This window comes from Lolium rigidum, chromosome 3 (genome assembly GCF_022539505.1).
Source record: "Lolium rigidum isolate FL_2022 chromosome 3, APGP_CSIRO_Lrig_0.1, whole genome shotgun sequence".
Lineage (NCBI taxonomy): Eukaryota > Viridiplantae > Streptophyta > Magnoliopsida > Poales > Poaceae > Lolium > Lolium rigidum.
This window is the reverse complement of record NC_061510.1, coordinates 112958808-112979182: the sequence shown is the minus strand read 5'-3', so window position 1 is coordinate 112979182 and position 20375 is coordinate 112958808. Positions and strand designations below refer to the sequence as shown.

The 20375-nt window shown below is 42.8% G+C and overlaps 2 protein-coding genes and 1 non-coding gene across 3 annotated transcripts; all 3 read right to left on the bottom strand.

Moving 5' to 3' along the window:
* Positions 1 to 8875: 8875 nt before the first annotated feature.
* LOC124695364 lies at positions 8876 to 9973 on the bottom strand. Its single transcript, XM_047228219.1, has one exon. It carries the CDS (start codon positions 9971 to 9973, stop codon positions 8876 to 8878), a length of 1098 nt encoding a protein of 365 aa, XP_047084175.1.
* A 3488-nt stretch (positions 9974 to 13461) lies between these two features.
* On the bottom strand, positions 13462 to 13532 carry TRNAG-GCC. The gene has a single exon. It is a non-coding gene; the product is annotated as a tRNA-Gly (tRNA).
* A 184-nt stretch (positions 13533 to 13716) lies between these two features.
* Positions 13717 to 18190, bottom strand: LOC124702182 (mitoferrin-like). Its single transcript, XM_047234302.1, has 2 exons — positions 16967 to 18190; positions 13717 to 14266 (listed from the first exon to the last, which is right to left on the bottom strand). Exons 1-2 carry the CDS (start codon positions 17951 to 17953, stop codon positions 14063 to 14065), a joined length of 1191 nt encoding a protein of 396 aa, XP_047090258.1. The 5' UTR covers positions 17954 to 18190; the 3' UTR covers positions 13717 to 14062.
* Between the last annotated feature and the right edge of the window lie 2185 nt (positions 18191 to 20375).

The following is a 20375-nucleotide window of genomic DNA, read 5'->3' as shown; positions in this document are numbered from 1 at the left end:
TTTTGATAAATCCCCTTGATTCATATAAAGTGTTTGTTTTGGAATACATACCTTTTCCTTACTGGTACATTGTGCCATTGTGAAAAGTGTAGTGGGTTTGGTTTATTTGTTCGAACCTTGCTCCTTTGGGAGTTTTGCTATCTCATTCCTTCTTCTATGCTTTATATGTTGAATGAGATAAGATCTTTGAGCGTGTTTGCTTTATTTCATCATTTATGCTCAATGGTATCTTCTTAGTTCATTTGTTGAACTTTGTTGAACAAATCTTTTGTGATTTGCTTCTTAGATATAATTTGGACAACAAATTTGTTTTGTGACACCTCTATGCCTTATTTAATTCCTTTGGTGTTTTGTCCAAAGTATATCTTTCTTGGATCTTTAAAAGTTTTGGTGCATGCTTATATGTAATTTGTTTATACTTGTAGCATGCTTGCTTTCTTTCGATCCATTATGTAGGATATACTCCATCAAATCCTAAATGGCTAAGATGTGCATGAAATTCAAACTTCATCTAAATATGCACATGTTTATATGGAGTGTGTCCTATATATTGTGGTTAGTCTAACCATGTTGGACCCAATAAGTTTGGGGACCAAGATGTACTTGAATGATGTTTTAGGTACATTGGAGATGCAATGGAGGCTTGTCTCATCTATAAGGAAGGTGTTGTCACCATATGAGGATTGGAGTCAAGCTAGGATGATCGATGAACTCTTATCTACTACATCAAGCCATTGCCATCTCGGTAACAAGTATCTTATTCATGCACTCTCATATAGCATCCAACCTCTTGTAGGTTGTATCTTGGCATGAAATTATTTATTTCAAAAATATTGCGGTTCTTGAAAAATCATTTTTAAAGCGAAACTTCTTATTGTACATTTGAGTAATTTGAGAAGATGCATATGTTGGGAATATATATATATACATCATGTTTATGATTCACCTACCCAAATATGCCCTCTAGCAATTTATTGCATATCAATTCCTCAAAGAGCTCTTATGTGCAATATTGATGAAATTGCGAAATAAATCCATATTTATGATACTTGTTGCCTTTCTCAAAACACTCCAACTAGCTCTACTTCCCTTATTGTTAGTTGTGATGTTTTTGAGATTTAACTTGGTTGAAGTTCATTCATATACCATAAGTGAAAATTGGAGCCATAGGCTATATATGCTTCTTAAGCAAACATCCTTTGGTATATCTTATGACTTCATCTTGGATATCTTGTCTTATCTATTTTGTTAACCTCTTGTGTGTGCATGTTTCTTTATGGATCACTTTGTCCACTTTAGAAACTCATATACATAAGAGCGCTAATCCATCACCTTGATATCCTTGTTCTTTGCCAACCATCTTCTTATCATTTTGATTTTAGTGTTGTTGGTAAAGAAGATTTATGAGTGCTTAGTTTATTTGTTTTCCTTCTTGCACTCATATCTCGTAATTGTTGGACTAAAGTTGTTCTTGATAAGCATACTCTCTTTATCTTAGTTGTGTTCTAAATGATATATAGGGAGTGAGGATTCCATGTTTGTGCATATTGTATTCAAATGCAAACATTATAAATTGTGCACGAACCTTGGGGAGCTTTCTTATTTTTAGAGCACCATATCTATCTTATCATGATATCTTTGTTTGTCCAATTGGATCCTTGATTGCTTGCCTTTATTTGTTGAAGCTCACTTCACCATATTATCTTTATGCAATCTTTGATCCTCAATATAGTTTGACTTCCTTCAAGTATTCATCATTGGATATGTGCACTTGATTCCACTCAAATTATGAGAAGTGCACACTTTGGGGAGGAACTCACATTATATTGGCCTTCTAAATTTTTCTTCCATTTTGACAATCGATGCCAATGGGGGAGAAGTTTAGAGGGTTTAAGGGATTGGTTTTATACTTAAGCTTGGTTTGTGCTTAAGTGTTTTGCCTCTCATGCATTCCATATCTATATGCCTTGCATGGTTGTGTATATATAGTGGAAACTACCCCAAAGGTTAATCTTGACAATATATGCAATGAATTCATGTTCATCACACGTGCATACATTGTGGGGGAGTTTTCTCTATATATATTGGTTCTACTCACATCTCTTGCATTTGTTGTAGTTGTGTGAGTAGAGCCGGTTTTGATATGGGCTAGTAGCTTTGTGTTACTTGACGATATCAAATACAACCTCTTGTATACAACTTATCCTCGGATAAGTTGCGTACTTGTTCCTAATATTCATTATATAAACCCTCTTATTGTGATTGTCATCAATTACCAAAATGGGGGAGATTGTAAGGGTACATTGCCCCTATGTGTGGTTTTGGTAATTAATGACAACCCCTATGGACTAATGTTTTCATTGAGTTTATATGAAGGAATATTCCATAGGTACTACTTGCTCTCCATGTGTTGGATTCAAGTATGGATGCCATGAAGATAAAGATATACCTTGTGTATTGGCATCAAGATCATCGGTATGAAGATATATATGTGATATGATCAAGAAGAAGAAATGAAGATGGAGTTCTTATGTGGAACTCAATATTATCCATGATCTATCTTAAGTGAGTATGAGAAGATACAAGGTTGAGTTGGGCAAGTTCAAGATGAGCATCTTGTGTGGATCACATGCTTGAAGCTTGCCGTCCACTTGGTGATAGTGAAGATGTGCATCAATGAACCTTTCCCATCATAGTGTGTGGGGGAGCATTTGTGAGTATACACGAAGCGACAATGATCAAGTGATGGGATGCACAAGGCAAAGGTATGACCTTGATAGGTTTTCCTTTTACCGGTCTCGAGGTGGTTGATGGGAGACCGGATTATAGGATAGATAGCCGCACTATCAAGAGGGGCTTTCGGTTGGTTAACTTGATCACATCGTCTTAGGGAGCTCAATCCTTGCATGCGTTGCATATTCTTATTGCTTCTTGGTATTTCTCGGTGTGAGGTTCTTGAGCTTGTTGCTAGCTTTACAACAAGCCCAAGTTCATCGAAAACGGAGTTCACATGCATCTTCTATTGCGTTTTCGAGGTTGGGTGATTTTACCGGTTATTCATGATATAAGGTTCTACCTTTTATATTCATGATAAAATCCCCTCCTACAGATTCTTGGGTTTTCACTTTCTATTAGATAGCATTTGTTGTTATCTTCCAAACAAAATTGGTTTCATGCGATTCGGAGTTCGGGAGCAATAGTTATTAAAGGAAAAGGAGAAAAGAATAAAAGAAAAAAAGGAAAAGGAGGGGCCAGCCGACCGGCCGGTCTGACCGGACCGGCAACCGGCCCACCCGGTCCGGGACCGGACTTGGCACCGGTGCCATCCGGCCTGTGTCCAGTGGCCATTGGGCCCGTGACCGGTCGGAGGCCCGGTGGCCGACCGGCCCGCCCGGCGCGCCCCCCGGTCCGACCGGATACCACACCTGGGCCGCCTCCGCCCCACCGGCCCACTCGGCCTCCGCAGCCTCCGCGCCGCCCGCGCGTAATGGGCCGCCTGCCCGCCCGCGCGCCGCGGCCGCCTGCCCGCCGCGCGCCGCGGCCGCCTGCCCGCCCGCGCGCCGCTGCCCTCGCTGGGCCGAAGCCCCTACTGGGCCGCTCGCCCCACACGGCCTCCGGCCTTATCCGCCGCCCAGCGCGGCCGCTGCCCAGTCCGGTTGCTGGGCCGGTCGGACCGGGCCGCCGACCGGGCTCCTCAGTGCCCAGGCCGGTCAGCCGGCTCGGCAACCGGGCTGGGCATCTTTTTAGAGCGTTTTTCAGCCCGTTTTCCTTTGTTTATTTCCTGTCTTTTTCCCCAACAGCTCTATTTCTCCCTTTGCTATAAATAGGCTTCTTCCACCTTGAGCCAAGTTACTTCTTCCCTTTCTCTCACCTCCATTGTTGCATTTGAAGAAGTTGCTCTCTCTCTCTTGTTCCCCCCCATGATTCTTGCTCATATTTGAGGATTTGAGAGAGGAGATCTAGATCTACACTTCCACCAAACCAATTCTTCTCTAAGTGAGGGAATCTCTTGGGATCTAGATCTTGGAGTCTTTGGTTGACTTTCCCCTTGTTCTTCCTCTCCAATCTCACCCTAGCATTCGTTGCTTTGGTGGGATTTGAGTGTGAAGGACTTGAACACCTCCGGTGTTCTTGCTTTACATCATTGCATAGTGTTGAGCTCTCCACCACGATTTGTTCGAGTGAGAGACCGTGAGCTTGTTACTCTTGGAGGGTGACCTCCTAGTTGGCTTGGTGATTGGTGCTCCGGTGATCTCTTCAAGAAGATTGTGAAGAGGCCCGGACTTCTCCTTCGTGGAGCTTGTGAAGTGGTTGTGGAGCTTGCCATCTCCGGAGCGGAGGAAAAGCTAACCATAAGGAAAGGGCCATTATCCTTCGTGGGTGTGGTTCGGAGAATAGGGTGAGCCTTCGTGGCGTGGGGAATCCTTCGTGGGACCTCCACCCCTCCAAACGTGACGTACCTTGTTGCAAAGCAAGGGAACACGGGAATACATCCTCGTCTCCGCGTGCCTCGGTTATTTCTATACCCGAGCTCTCTTTCCTTGTGATAGCCATCGTGCTTGAAGTACATATATCTTGCTATCACTTGTGCTACATATATCTTGTGCCTATCTTGCTTAGCTCTAGTTGCCATTGTCACACTTAGTTGAGCTTAGCATATTTAGGGTTTGTGCTTGTAAACTAAACATTAGTTTAATTCCGCATTCTTACAAGACAAATCCGCAAGAGTTTGTAATTGCCTATTCACCCCCCCCCCTCTAGGCGACATCTCGATCTTTCAACTTAATACTGGAGGGGGTTCGGATGATAACCTGAAGGTGGACTTTTTAGGCATAGATGCAGTTGGATGGCGGTCTATGTACTTTGTCGTAATGCCCAATTAAATCTCACTATACTCATCATGATATGTATGTGCATTGTCATGCTCTCTTTATTTGTCAATTGCCCAACCTGTAATTTGTTTACCCAACATGCTGTTCGTCTTATAGGAGAGACACCTCTAGTGAACTGTGGACCCCGGTCCAATTCTCTTTACTTGAAATACAAATCTACTCGCAATACTTGTTTTATTGTTTTCTCTCGCAAACAATCATCTTCCACACAATATGGTTAATCCTTTGTTACAGCAAGCCGGTGAGATTGACAACCTCACTGTTTCGTTGGGGCAAAGTACTTTGGTTGTGTTGTGCGGGTTCCACGTTGGCGCCGGAATCCCGGTGTTGCGCCGCACTACATCTCGCTGCCATCAACCTTCAACGTGCTTCTTGACTCCCACCTGGTCCGATTAAACCTTGGTTTCTTACTGAGGGAAACTTGCCGCTGTGCGCATCACACCTTCCTCTTGGGGTTCCCAACGGACGCGTGTCGAACGAAAAGACAATACGTCAATCACGCGCATCAGCCACGAAGACCATTATATTCTTGTTGGGGGGGGAGGGGGGATCTTGTTGTCGAGGTGCTTGGTGGAGGAGTACTTGGTCTAGCCCTTGGAGAGAGATTTGGACTTGTCTTTGAGTACAATCCTTCCAACATTCTTTTTTTCTCTCAAAGTGGCAATCGGCGACGAAGTGATTCTTGTCACCGCAATTATAGCCCGCCCTATAATTTTTCCCTTCTCTTGGGCCACTTCAGAAGCTTCTTGAGGAATCTCGAGGAGAGTATCTTGCATTTTTCTTGGTCAGTCTCTTAGGGAGTAGTGTCTTGACTTGGGACCCCTTGCCTTATTGCCTCGCAAAAAACTTCTTGGCCGCTAGCGCCATATGCTCATGGTAACTATACTTCACGTATTCGGCTGCTTAATTGATGAGTGCATTTTCAGCTTGTGTTTACACTGTTATTACGAGTTGCAATAAGATTTTTATATTTTACCTTGCTTCTGCACCCTTTTATGCTTGTCTACGCACGATCTTAAAATATTAAGGAAACAATGAAATATTAATAAAAACTATCATTTTTATGGTATTTTGACGTGATAAAAATCATCTAAGCACTTAACCATGCACCTGGGTGAAAGGGAAATGCGTGGACAAGTTCCAGTAAGTTTAGCGGGCATTGGTAAGGGGGGTCCCCGCCCGTACCATCTGCCCGTACACCATACCAGGAGCACCACCTCGTCAAATAATTTCATCCCGCATAGACGACAGAGAGATCTGAGACACACAGCTTCAAAAACACAGAAACACCCCCTCTGGGATAGATCTGGAGGAGGAACTTTGGAGAAGACATCATCTAGGATGCTACACGTATCATCGGAGGACAAGGCATCATCCCCTTCATCATTAACCTCTGCATCTCCATCATCATCACCGATCCCATTCTTCTTCAACCATAGTTGTAATCCTGATTGCTATTGTGGATTTGTATTCGAATTCATACCATTACTTTCATCCCATCCATAAGAATATGATGATGTTCTTGATTGTTTCTATGTGTGAGTAGTTTCTTTTGTGCTTGGGAAGATGGAGAAAACCTAGCATGAATATGAGATGAATCTAACATGATCTATGGTTTTAATTTATTAATGTGTGTTAGTTCTCTCTCTTGATATTATGTATTGTGCACCATGTAATATTTGCCTTATGGTCTCGAGAGGGAACTACCTTTTGAAGTGTGGTAAAGTGTATGGCGAGAAGTAACATTACCGTATCAGCATTTTAACACATGGAAGAGGGGGATAACGGGAGACTCACCAAAATCATATCGATAACCATGCGGTAAAACCCTTAATTGCGATGGTCAATATGTGGTTTGCATAAGGCTAGCCGCAGCGGTTATTTAGAGATGAGATGACCGATGTCTTTCTGGGCGCATCTTGTTATGGAGCTCTCTCCACATACAATATGTTTAAAAGCATATTTTATCTTGATTAACATGAATTCTAATGATAGAGGTGGATCTAATAATCTCTGAGAACACTTTGTCTTATTAAGTTTCAACCCATTTCTCACTACGCTTTTACATATTGCTTTGTTTACTTTCTAACAACCAATTATAATAATATTTTAAAACAACTTTATTTGAGATTTAAAAATATTTATAAGTAGCTTTTAATATATAGTAGCAATGGGCATTAAGACTTTAACTAGTAGCTCCTCGCGGTTCAGTACTCTTATTTCGAAACTAGCTACAATTGATCTGTGTACTTGCAGTTATCACCAATCCATTGGGCCCTCATCACTTTCACTTTCTTTCGACACTTTGCCCTTCAAGACATGATTGCTCTTACGTGCGTTGTGGGCACATGTAACAAGCTCATCGGCATTCTTCTTGGAGATGTCTATAGCATGACTAAGCAATTCATTGGATGTCATCTTGCGGTAGTCAGAATTTTTGCCGGATGGCATTCAACCTAGGTTCTTCATATGGAAAGAGGGCATTATATAATTTCCTCTTCACCCACTTTTCATCCGCATAGGATGCTCCAACGTCCCTCATTTGCACGGCGAGGGTGGTGAGGCGCTGGTACATGTCTTTGGCGGTTTTCCCTTCATTCATGACGAACCCGGCAGTATTGACCTCGTCAAACTTTGAGCTTTGAATGCTTTCGTTTCCGATGAATAGGTTGTCAAGATTGTCCCGTGCCTCCTTGGTGGCCTTGCATGTGCAGATGTGGACCATGTGGTACACAAGTCTTAATTTACATGCAAATAATCCTCAAACTGATGTAGCTTTGCGTGGACTGTGGAGAGCTTGTTGCTTCACCTCTGCTGAAGAGTCTGCCCTCCCATAGCAGCTATGACTTCTTTCTTCTGGTAGAGGTAGGAGATTCGAGTTCCACTCACGAACTATTTTATTTTGAAAGGTTTACATGATCTGTTGTATGGCTAAACAACAAAAATATAGGGGATTCGAACCCCGACCTGGCGGAAGGAAAGGGCGAGGGCATAATTGCTCTGCCTAGAAACCACTTTAGTGAAATTTGTTTGAATTAATTCGTTCGGTAAATTAATGAGATTTTCGAGATTTCGCGGTAACCATTAATTCCGGTGCCCTCCGGTAAAAGTTGTTAACCGATTTTTTTTTTTTTTGGTGTGGAGAGCTTGTTGCTTCACCCCCGTTGAAGTCTGAAGAGTCTGTCCTCCCATAGCAACCATGACTTCTTTCTTCCGTAGAGGTAGGAGACTGGCTAGTTTGGTGGTGCGGAAGAGTTCCAAGTCTGCTCCTCTCATAGTAGACACGACTTCTCCTCTCATAGTAGACATGACTTCTTCTCTCCCGTTGGTTTATGTTTGTGCGGTTGGGATTTGTTGTTTTGTTAGTCCCAGCAACGATGAGGGTGGATTTCGCCCTAGTTATATTGGTTTTCAACCGGTTTTCCGCATTTTTTAAAAAAACACCGATTTATTAATCATCATCAACAACAGTACAAAGAATACCAAAAATAACTAAAATTACAAATAGATCTTTAAACCACCTAACAACAACTACGAGCACCGAAGTGAGCCGACTGGACAACAATCTTCTTTTTAATCAATGAACCATACAATCTTCACCCGGTTTTCCGCACTTAGGCAGCAATCTTCTTCTTAATCAATGAAACATGCAAAGCTTTTCCCTTGTGGTACACAAGGGAAATTGCTGATCTTCTTCCGAGAGAAACATTTCTGAATTGCTGATCTTCTTCCGAGAGAAACATTTCTGAATTTATGTGGTACACAAGTACACAAATCTTAATTTACATACAAACAACTCCTTACAAAAAGTAAGAAAAACTGAAAACGTGTCTGAACAGCGAAACCCACATCTGAATTTTCTTTTTTCGCGGAACATGTCGCAGCATTAGGAAAAATAAAGTACTACACTATCACACAAAACAAGCTTAAGATTTTCAGACGGGTGCATATATACATACTCTAAACTTCTGCAGTCAGGGATGTCACGTCTGCATTCCTCCGACCTTGTTGAAGTGCAGAAAGTCAAAGTTCGCCACCACGCTCCCGTCCATCCTCTTGACCACGAACCTCTCCACCAGCACCGACCGGCCGGCCACCTTCCCGGCCTCTTCGTCCTCGTCGACCCACCCGCCCCTGTACGCCTCGCATCGCATCCTGTCCCACAGGCTCGCGTGCACAATCACGCTCAGCGCGGGCCCAACCCTGAAGAACACGTAACCGTCGGTGTGCAGGTGGGCGCCTCTCGCCTTCACGTCCCCGCAGTAGAGCACCCTCGTGCTGCACAGCCTCGATCCTCCATGGATTTCGTCCCCGACCGGCTCCCAGCGCTGCTCCAGCACCACCTCGTAGAACACTCCGCGGTCCATCTGCTCCGACCGGGACATGCAGTCTTCTTTGATGAGATAGAACGGGCAGTACCATTTCCCGACAACCGTTGGCATCGCCGTCGGGAGGCTCGCGTCGGCGAGCTGGCGCGACCGGAGCGCCGCGTTGATGCCCGGCGCGTCGCGGAGGTCGAAGTGGTTCTTGGCCTTGGAGGCGTACACGCGCCAGTACTTCTTGCGGTAGAGGAAGTGCGGGAAGCCGTCGGCCGCAACGGCCCTGGCCGTGAACCGCCCGCGACGTCGCTGGACGATCTCGATCTGCTGGTAGACGTCGGCGGGGTCGAACGGGCGCGGCTCCACGTCGCTGATGCAGCGGCAGAAGCAGCAAGCGGCCATGTCACCCTCGCTGGAGCAAGTCCTGACGAGCCCCTTGTTCTTCCCCGTGGCGATCACGGCGTAGTAGCGGTTGGAGGCGAGGGGCGCGTCGGGGACGGGAACGAAGACGACGGAGTCGGTGTAGGTGGTGCTGCTCTCCCCGTGGTGCTCCGTGTAGCGGAGCGTGAGCACGCGGTCCTGCGGGAACGGGAGGTCCCGCACGCGTGTCCCGCCACACTGCCCCCAGCAGCACGTCTCGCCGTCCTCCCCGTCGTCGTCGCCCTTCACCACGATGTAGCCCGAGTTCGAGCCCTCCGGCGGCGGCTGGGATGCCGCCTCCGGGTGGCTCTTGAACAGAGACAGCGGCTTGGTCGCGTACATGGCAGCCTTGATTTCGTCTGCTTCCTTCTTCTGTAGTATATGTCTTCCAGCTGTACTTGCGTTGATAACGATGCAAAATTGATCATCTGTATATATACTGCAGTACCGTGCCACTATTATATGGCAATCGTTGTTGAATGATTGCGAACGAAATGTTTTCTGATAGGGATTTGCTAGTTCTGAGCTGACAACTTAGTTCGTGTTTAGTTAAATCCTGCACCAGTTGATTGCATTGTGATTCGGTCATATAAGTTGCAAGTTAGGTTGTAATTAGATTTTTTTCGATTGCAAGTGGAGTTGCAACTGTGATTTTTCGGTTGCAAGTGGAGATACAATTAAGAAAAATTATTTGAAATGTTAGATTTGCTTCGTGATTTGTGCTAGTCATCAGTTGCAACATGAGTTGTAATTTAAATTTAATGACATAATTTAACTCAGGACGAAGTTAATTCTCAGTCAACTGAGAAATAGTTATACCCTTTCTGGTAATATCGTGGGATTAGTAAAATCAGACGGGAAGAAAACCGCGAGTGGTTCGTTCACCATGAAAACGCATCTTTGATGGTATTACTAGGAGACTCGCAGCTAGTTAACGAGGAAAATGCACAAGACATTTACTATTGATGTCTCTGTTGCACAAACTACTTATTTTATATTTTTACACAAAATACAAAGACTGTATAAAATATGTTGCATGGGGATCCAAATCTAGAATTAATATGCTTAACCCTTCAACTTTATCTTCTACATAATTTGCTTCCCTAAATTATGTCAAACTTTTTCGGTTTATTTATGCTCCAATTCCTACTTTTGTTTTCCATTTTTTTGAAATGAAAATTTTCATTAAATTTGCCCAATCTCGGAAAAAGAGATCTTTTACGGGAACATCACACAAGTTCAATGAGACCGAGGGAGTAGATTTGTTAGTTCATGATTTTTTAATTACTGAAACATTTTCATTTTCCCTAAGAATTTGGAAATTTTATCAAATTTACTTCGATGGTCGATCTATGGGACGTAATGGACGTACGGTACGATAGGGCACTTCTGCTCTTACCCTTTTGAATTGCAAGAACTGACGAGACCAGATCTTTTATTCGATAAAGATGAGACCAGATCTTCATTCACCAACTACTTACCTTGCACTAAGTACTCCATCTTATCTCTTATATGAGGGCATATATAAATTATAATAAGTACCTATCAGCCTATATGCAAGTCCGTATAGATTGTGACGACAAAATGTAGTTTGCTGAAGCTAGCGTCGACGGAAAGAGAAGCGACCGTTTCCAGAGTTTTTGAAGATAGGGTTTTGCTAGTGGTACTAGGATTTACATGGCAGCCTTGATTTCTTCTGCTTCCTTCTTGTGTGTACATCTTCCACGTGTACTTCGGTTGATAATGATGAACACTTGATCATCTGTATATATACTGCAGTATGGTGCCACTGTTATATGGCAATCGTTGTTGAATGATTGCGAAGGAAATGTTTTCTGATGTTATCGCGGGAAGAAACCAGCGAGTTGTTTTGACCAAGAAAACGCGTCTCCGATGGAATTAGTTAGTCGCAGAGTCGCAGCTAGCTCACGACATGCTGCTTCGACGGTCCATCTATGGGACGTAACGAACGTACGGTACTCGCTTCTGCTCTTACCCTTTTGAATCGCAACAGTTGACACTCCATCCTGTCTAAGAATGGCAATTTTACCCACGGGTGCGGGTACCTGCGGCTACCATACCCGCATGGGCAGGGTATGGGTACACTTTTATGCCCGTGGGTAGTACTCATACCCTGCCCGTTAAGTCATGGGCAGGGTATGGGCATAGCCTCATATCCGCGGGTATACCTATGCACTGCTCGTTTATTATCAAATTCTTACGTGACACGTCTATTTTTGTTGACTTATGAGTTAGAATACGAGAATGTGATTTTTATATTATATTAATTGTTATATACTCAACTACATGTTATTGAGTTCAAATAATTAAATTTTTTAATCAAATTTGTTATCGATAAATATAAAATTGTGATTGACTTGTGTACAATTTAACCTACCCACCGGGTACCCAGTGGGTACGGGCACCCGCCGGATATGAGTATGGGTAAAGTTTTATACCAATGGATACGGATATGGGTAGAAGTTTGTACCCATTAACTATACGGGTATGGGTATGGTATTGCTCTACCCTGACCATACCCTGCCCATTGTCATCCTTAATCTTGTCTCTTGTCTAAGGCCATATATAATACTCCCTCGATATAGGTAGCCGATATAGATTGTGACGACCAAATGTTGTTCCGTGAAGCTAGGGTCCACGGAAAGAGAAGCGAATGTTTTCAAAGATTTTTAATATATGGTTTTGCTAAATTTCAGTGGACTGAAAATTAAGTTAGAGCTCATTCACTTCCAGAACAGTTAAATTTGTAGCACAATTAAAACGTCTTAGAAGCTACAAGTTGGGTTACACCTATTTTTTTTAGTTGCAAATAAGGATATATATAACTGAAAAGAAAAAGTAAGGTTACAAGTCTTACAACTAAGATTTCTCAATTATAAATAGAGTTGCAACTGAAAAATAGTTTCAGTACCAAAAAGAATTCGCAAAGTAAAAAAAAAAAATTTATTCACATAGTATAAAATTATAAGATGACATTGACTAACTGAGAATTAAAATAATTTTCATTGGACTGAAAATTAATCACATCCTTAAAAAAAAAGCCTCGTTGCACGAAGTTACCTTCATTTTGACTGATCCCCGACCCCGAGGAGTTTCTTGCTCTTCTAGGTACATTGACGAGAATGCGAGACCAACAACTTAACATAGCCTGCCATATCATGGCTCTGAATAGGCACATACATTTTCGTATGAGTGTGACTAGTTTTCGGTCTACTAAAATCTATCTTCTTTCTCACTATAATGACATTATCGAATTTTAGTTGCAACCCATATTGCAACTCGCCATTAGTATGGATCATAAAGTAAATCTAACAGTTTATAGATATTCTTTGTAGTTGTAACTTCACTTACAACTAAAAAAATCTAAGTTACAACCCAACTTACAATTTACATACATGAATCATAAATTCATAATGTAAATCCATGCTACAAAGAGTGTTGAACATCAGCTTTGTTCCCAGTCTACTGAGAAACTGGCAATTCCGTTTCCATATTGATGCAATCATTCCGTAGACGATGAACGAAGGGCTTGTAGTTTCGTGTAGCGACCATTTCACGAGTTTTATAAGGTAAGCTTCATTTCAAGGAATTGCCTTTACAATTGACCAATGCAATCTCCGAGCAATTTCTTGTTCAGCGCATTGACCAGGAATAACGGCTTAGCCTGGCCTGCCACTATACAAATATGCATATACATTTGGATGATAAGGTTCCATGTGCATATGACGTGGTTCGGACGCGTTGACCTATCCTGTGCCGAACTATTTCGTTGCATTTAGTCAAGTACAGCAAAATCGTACTGCAAAAAATGCACCAGCCGGGAATCGAACCCGGGTCTGTACCGTGGCAGGGTACTATTCTACCACTAGACCACTGGTGCTTTCATGAGGTGTTCAAGTAACCGGTTAATAAACCATTTGTTCGGCCTAATCAGCCAGAGTATTCGTGAAGAACATCAAAGTTCATCACTATACAGACACAGCACAGTTCACCACTATCCAGACACACATCAAACCAAAATCTCAGACACATCAGAGTTCACCACAAGATATGGCCGTGGGAAAAAACAAGAACAAAATTCTCCTTTCATTTTATGAATAATCTGGCACAAAGCAAGCCATAACAATATGCTGAGATCAAACTCGGGCGAAATTATTTCTAGCATCTTCTATCCCCAGACCGGGCTTGGAAAAATGATACACATAACTTAGCTGAAAAGAAATACAAGGTACAGACAGATCGTCGTTAGGCAGATCTCGATGCACATCGCATCATTCCACGCGGATCCTCTGCTTGCACACAACAGCTTCGTCCAGGCGCTGCCTCTTTCTGTCAGCTGCGGAAGCACAGCGCAGTATGGAAGTACTTGACTTCGAAGGAAAATACACGCACCCTCAAAGAATGCTCCAACTATTTTCTCCTTTTCTCATTGAATCTTTCAAAGAATGACTTCGAGGCTTCGTATGTGGACCAGCATATGGCAGCTGCAGGTGCGTGGAACAGCATTCTTGGCTTCCATCCCCTCATGAGCCCAATATATCCATCACGCTTTATAATTGTTCTGAACACATCTCCTATAGAGCTACTAGCAAAGCGTTCGCAACCGCATACACCCTGGACAACAAAGATCACTGTTACTTCCTTGAAAGTAGGCCAACGATATTCATATTAAAAATATAAAGAATACATTCAAAGTGAAGTTGAAAATATGGGGAGACAATATGCACAGCATTATTGGTCAATGATATTTCCGTGATACATATAGAAGCAACTGTATACTAGATCACACATAAGAAGAGTTTCAGTACACTACTTATAGTTAGCTGATGAGAACAAGTGTAGTAGTATCACTAGCAAATCTAGTTTCAAAGTATAATTAACCTGACCTGTAAGCTACATAAAAAGAGTTTCAGGACATTATTGTATGGTTGTACCAAATGGCCTACAATATACCGTCGGTATTTAAACAATAAATACAGCCCACCGAGGTCTCATGATGGTCAAGAAGTGCAAGGTTCTGGGAAGATTTGAAGGTGGCTATGAATTGCATCTTCCATCAGGTATAATCTTTTGTGTTCCTCTCTTTGTTGTGGGCTGACAGGACCACTGTAGACCATTGAGGTTCATATTGGTAAACAACGATTAGTCGAACACATAGAGGGCGAGTCTAATAAGCCGTTTCTCCCGAAGACGGAGAAGATTACTGATAATTGCTCTGATGTAACATACAAGAACAACAAAAATTCACTTCAGAGCTCAGGCAGCATGGACCCCTTTTGTTCAAAATTTGGAAACATATTCAAAATTTCAAAAATAAATAAATAAAATTCTGGACGTAGATAATGATGTACTCTACCGACATACAAAATCTCAACCAGAAGTACCTAATATTCTGGGCTTAAAAAAATGAAAAAATCCGAAAGCATTTTGAGGTTTAAAATTTTGCCCTGTTCACTAATTTAGAGGTCAGATTTTGTCATTTTGTGCAGCCCAAATACAAAGTATTTCGAGTTAGAGATTTTTTCATGTTGGTAGATTATATTATTTACATACAGAATTTTTGCTCAGAATTTTTTGAAATTTCAAAACACCATTTTTGAATTGATAAAAAAAAGGGGTCTATGTCACCTGCGCTCCAAACGTCCCCACTCGCAACAACAACATCAAAGCCTTTTTTCCCAAGCAAGTTGGGGTAGGCTAGATATGAAACCCAACAGAATACATGTATATAACATAAGAATAACACTTTAAAGTGAGTTATCAATAGTCTTAACCCATCATATGATTAATAAAGGTAAAAAATCAATAACCCGAACTAACCGTGATAGATCGATATGACACTCGATCTACAAACACATAAGTATGTGCAAGATAATTTGCTTGCCATGTCAAACAGAATTACTACAGATGATAGTGAGGTGCAGAGGATATTAAGATGTTATTAGCACTAAGGTTCAAGCAATTGACAACTACAAAATTATTAACGTACTACAGATGATACTGAGGAGCTGAGGATATCAAGATATCATTAGCACTAAGGTTCAGAGCAAGTTATGACTACTAAATTATTCATGTGCGCAACCAACAATTTGAAGTTCTCAACAAAAATTTGTGAGGTGAGCAGTTCACTGTGGATATGTCGTTTAACCAGGGCGAAAAAATTACACCTCGAGTTTACACATATGTTTTGATTTTACACTAAGTTAGCACTAAGATTCAAGCAATGTAAGGTTCAAGCAATCCATGACTACAATTATTAACGTTTGCAACCAACCATTTAAACTTCTCAGCAAAATTTCAAATCCTTGAGAGGTCAGCAGCTGACTGGTGATATATTATTACAACCAGGATAAGGTGGCAAAAGAATTACGCCTTGAGCTCATACTAATCTGCTTCAATTTTTCCTAGCAGGAAGTGCCACAACACTTCAGACAGATAAAACCCCAGATCCAAAAGTTTGTAAGAGAAAATCCACGGTGAAAAGACTGCAGATTTAGGGAGGCCATGATTAGCGCACGCTATATCTAGCAGTCTACACTAGTGATATGGAAGTCCTGAGCCTGGAGTCGTCTACAATCTAACTGGCTTGTTAGCACTTAGCACGACTGTAAAGTTTCTCCATATATTATTAGTACTACGCTTTAACATTAATAGTACAGAGCACCCTATAGGAACAGTGATCACCACTAAGTGACTACAAAGACCAAAGGAATAGAGCATCTAGATTATTTACTGTTCAATGTCACTCCATAAATCTTTATTCTATGGAGCCACTCCATTAATCTTGGAGATGGAACAAAACAACAGCAAAGGCATACAAGTATCTCCTTCTTCTGAGCGGATGCACAAGTCAGCTATGTACGTCATTGAAGATTGCGTCTTTGAGCAATGCACAGGTCAATTGCATAAGAACAGTGATCACCACTGAGTCACTAACAGACTAAAGAACCGGAGCAGCTAGATTTTTTACTGTTCAAAATGTCACTCCATAAATTTGTTTTTTTTATGGAGCCACTCCAATAATCTTGGAGATGGAAAGAAACAACAGCAGAGGCATACAAATATCTCCTCCTGCTGAGCAAGCCACACAAACCTACTGAATTCAGCTATGTACGTCATTAAAGATTGTGTCTTTGAGCAATGCACAAACCAATTGCATAAGATCCTACTCAAATCAGCTATGTGGGTCATTAAAGATTGTGTCTTTGAGACATGCACAAACCAATTGCACAAGATCCTACTAAAATCAGCTATGTACGTCATTAAAGATTGCGTCTTTGAGCGACGCACAAGACAATTGCATAAGATCCTCACCTGGCACTGCAGCTGCGTCTTGACAACATCAAGCGGCGTGGTTAACGCGGCGGCGAGCGCACCGGCCGCAGCACCCGCAGTGGCGTGCACAGCGAGGGAGTCCTCATCGGACGCCATGTCCCCAAGGACTCGCTTCGCCGCCTCGTAGGTGGAGAAGTGGACGGCGGTGTAGGGCGCGTTCATGAGCACCGTGGTCCGGTAAGACACGAAGAAGGCCCTGAGGCCCTCGTCGCGGAAGACGGTGCGGACGCAGTGCGAGACGCCCGAGTAGGGGCTGCTGGTGAGCTGCAGGCGCTGCTTCACCGTGTCCATGGGCGTGAACACGGCGTCGCTGGCGATGGTGGCGAGCACCCCCGAGGACGCGTGCGCCGCGGGGTTATTGGGGCCGAACCGGTCCGAGAGGCGCGACTTGGCGAACTCGTAGACGGAGAAGTAGACGGCGTGGGCGGGGCCGGCGCCGAGCGCCATGGCGGGGAGGCCCCGGTAGAGGGCCAGCGCGCCGCCCTCGCCGGACACGGCGGCCCGCAGCGCCGCGCCCAGCGAGAGCGTCGGGCGGCAGGGCGGCGAGGCGGCCTGCATGTGCGTCTTGAGGGTGTCGACCGGGAACATGGCCGTGTGCTCGACGACGCCGGCGACGGAGCCGGCGAGCATGTACTGCCAGAACCGCAGGCCGTCGTGGGTCGCGGCGGCGGCCGGCCCCGCGACGCCGAGGACCGGCTTGGGCGGATCTTGGGACGGTTCCTCCGTGGCGGCGGCCGCGGCGGAGGGGAGGAGCCTGTCCGGGGTGCGGTAGTCGGCGGCCATGGTGGCCGGCGGCGCCGCCGCTAGGGTTAGGGTTTTGAGCGGGGCCGGGGAGGAGGAGGAGGGGCCGATGGTGGAATAATGAAGAGGAGGAGGCAAGATTTGGGGAGGATGTCGCCATTTAGGAGGAGGGAAGGGGGAAGAGGCGTTGGTGGTGCCCCGGTCGTCAAATCCATCTTCAGCCATCCTCTTCCCCCTTCTGTGGCAGTTCCTTTCTCTTCTCCAAGTTTTCGTCTACTCTGCAACAATTCTTTCCTGTTTCCCAAGAGGCGAATTCTTGTCTTTTTTTTCTGCCAGTTTCTTTCTTGTGTGGTACTTCGAATTACCACACTTGTTTTCGTTGTCTGGTTAATTGTTTGGTCAAGGAGCAAGGAAAGTTTGCCTTCTATACCAGGGATATTCTAGAGGAGATCAACCTTTCTGATCCTGATTGGGATCTTGTACCGTGTAAGTATTTGTTTAGACCCTCGGCCGACCGGCTGTCTCCATGATACTGCTGCTGAATTTGTGATCTACTACCTGCGCAACTCCAAATTAAGTTCGGATTGTGACCCGGAAGGAGAACAAAGAGGAGGAAGACAAGTCCAACACAGGATCTGCAAGTCAAAGACTACAAAATGAGCTTCTCTATGTGCAAGGTGGCCCATGTTTTTGTTAACGATAAACTTATGTTTTTTATCCATTTGAATACCATCATCATTTGAGCTAGTATTCCTACTGTACGTGTGTACTGAATTAAAAACCTCTTGCTCCGGGAACATTTGGTCATATAGAGAACAAACATCCGAGGGAGCCAAATTGCTAGTTTTTTTTTCCTAGATTGGAAGAAAATGAAATTAAGATAGATTATGCGTAAAAAGAATAGTATATACACAAATAACGTTTACAAAGCCAAGCGCGGAATCCACATGGGATCACTCTCCCTCTAAGGGCTCAAATTAAGATCAATTCTTTATCTTGGCCATGCATGATGCCAGGACGTCTCGTAAACTTATTGGAACCGGAAGGAGAACAAAGAGAAGGAAGACAAGTCCAACACATGATCAGCAAGTCAAAGATAGATAAACTCACCATTTCGATACATTTGAATACAACCATGTGGTCACTAAGATTTTTTTTTTTTTTGGATTGGTGACAATAAATTGGACATAAGAATAACATAAATGAAAAAATAATTAGGATATAAACTTGGGCCAACTCGCTAGGCGTCAGGTGGCTGATAGGGGGTGTTAGCCAACTGGCCAGCCATCCAGCTACAGGAGAAATCTCGTGTGTCTAACCAACGAAACAATTTCATGCAAAATTTCTTCAGCATGTGACAAAGGGTTAACTTCGTCAATGCCTATTATGATAGATTTGGGTTTCAGAAAGGAGGACACCGGCGAATCAACAGACTGGTCAGCTAAACTTAGGCAGCCGACGAATATTACTATTACAATATGTGGAACTAAGGTTACATGGGTGTTTGCTCTGATTCGATGTGTCCCCCTCGGTGGCTCCTCCCAGCCCTTATATAGCGGGCTAGGTCTTAGAGTCCACCTCGAGGTCGAGTTACAGTTCATGTCGGTTCACCGATATAGGCTTATCCTTTCTAATGAGATTTCTTCGGATTCCTCTGAACTTCTTCATGAGATTTCATGTATACCTTCCTGGGCTTTGTAACAAGGATAGCAACGCTCATAGCCCGATATAGTATATCCATGTCAGCATGTAACATTCTTTGCAACAATTTTTATGCGAATCTATAAAGCTTGAGGAAAAAAGTTTTCAACATTTCGAACACTCTTGTAGCAAAACAGCAACGTATGCAACACAACCCATCCGATCAGCAACATGGAGTTTTAGTTAGGTTGTTTTCTCTCTTTGGTGGACTTCTCCATGATGTGCTCAAATTTATGGTCACTAGATTTACATGTTTAATTTTATGCATGAGTTTTTATTTGAGAAATTGATATGAAGTTCTAGATACACCCTGATGATGCTAAGTGCGGTGTAGATGAGCATATAAAATAAGTAAATCATATATCAGGCAAGATTGTCGGCGAATACTACAATCAATACTTTTTCTAATTCCATGTACAAAGCATTCAAATATATTTAATTTACTACAACCCAACTTGCAAGACACATTTATCAATGGTGCAATTCATACTCTAAAAGTTGACATAAATATGTTCAATCATACACCCGAAGACACTATTAAGATATTTGTTAGAACATATGCTTTGTATATCTCGACTACAATATTTAAAGACATTAAAATAGACATGAACACATACACACATACCTACATAGATATACACTATAATATATACAATAATCAGAATATTAATTAAAAGAAACCCTTTTTAATAACATATGATTTAAATTCAGCACATTATATACAAAACTTTCAATGATATGCATTACAACTATATATGAAAAAACAATCTTATGAACAATAGCAACTTTGATATATGGTTAACTATTGGCAACTAGCTATAAAACATTATAGTTCATAGAGATTGTAATACAATAAAACTGAGACATAAATGAATATACAAAAGTTCAGTATAAAATTTATTTATTCTAAGTCCTCTCTAGTACATGTATCATGGATATGCTTCTG

What these genes read in the sequence shown, in the direction of transcription:
- LOC124702182 (XM_047234302.1), bottom strand. Translation starts at nt 17,953, where the DNA reads ATGGCTGAAGATGGATTTGACGACCGGGGCACCACCAACGCCTCTTCC. An exon ending in AGACGCAGCTGCAGTGCCAG is followed by an intron (nt 14,267 to 16,966) that starts GTGAGGATCTTA and finishes TTTGTTGTCCAG; the next exon opens with GGTGTATGCGGTTGCGAACG.
- LOC124695364 (XM_047228219.1), bottom strand. Translation starts at nt 9,973, where the DNA reads ATGTACGCGACCAAGCCGCTGTCTCTGTTCAAGAGCCACCCGGAGGCG.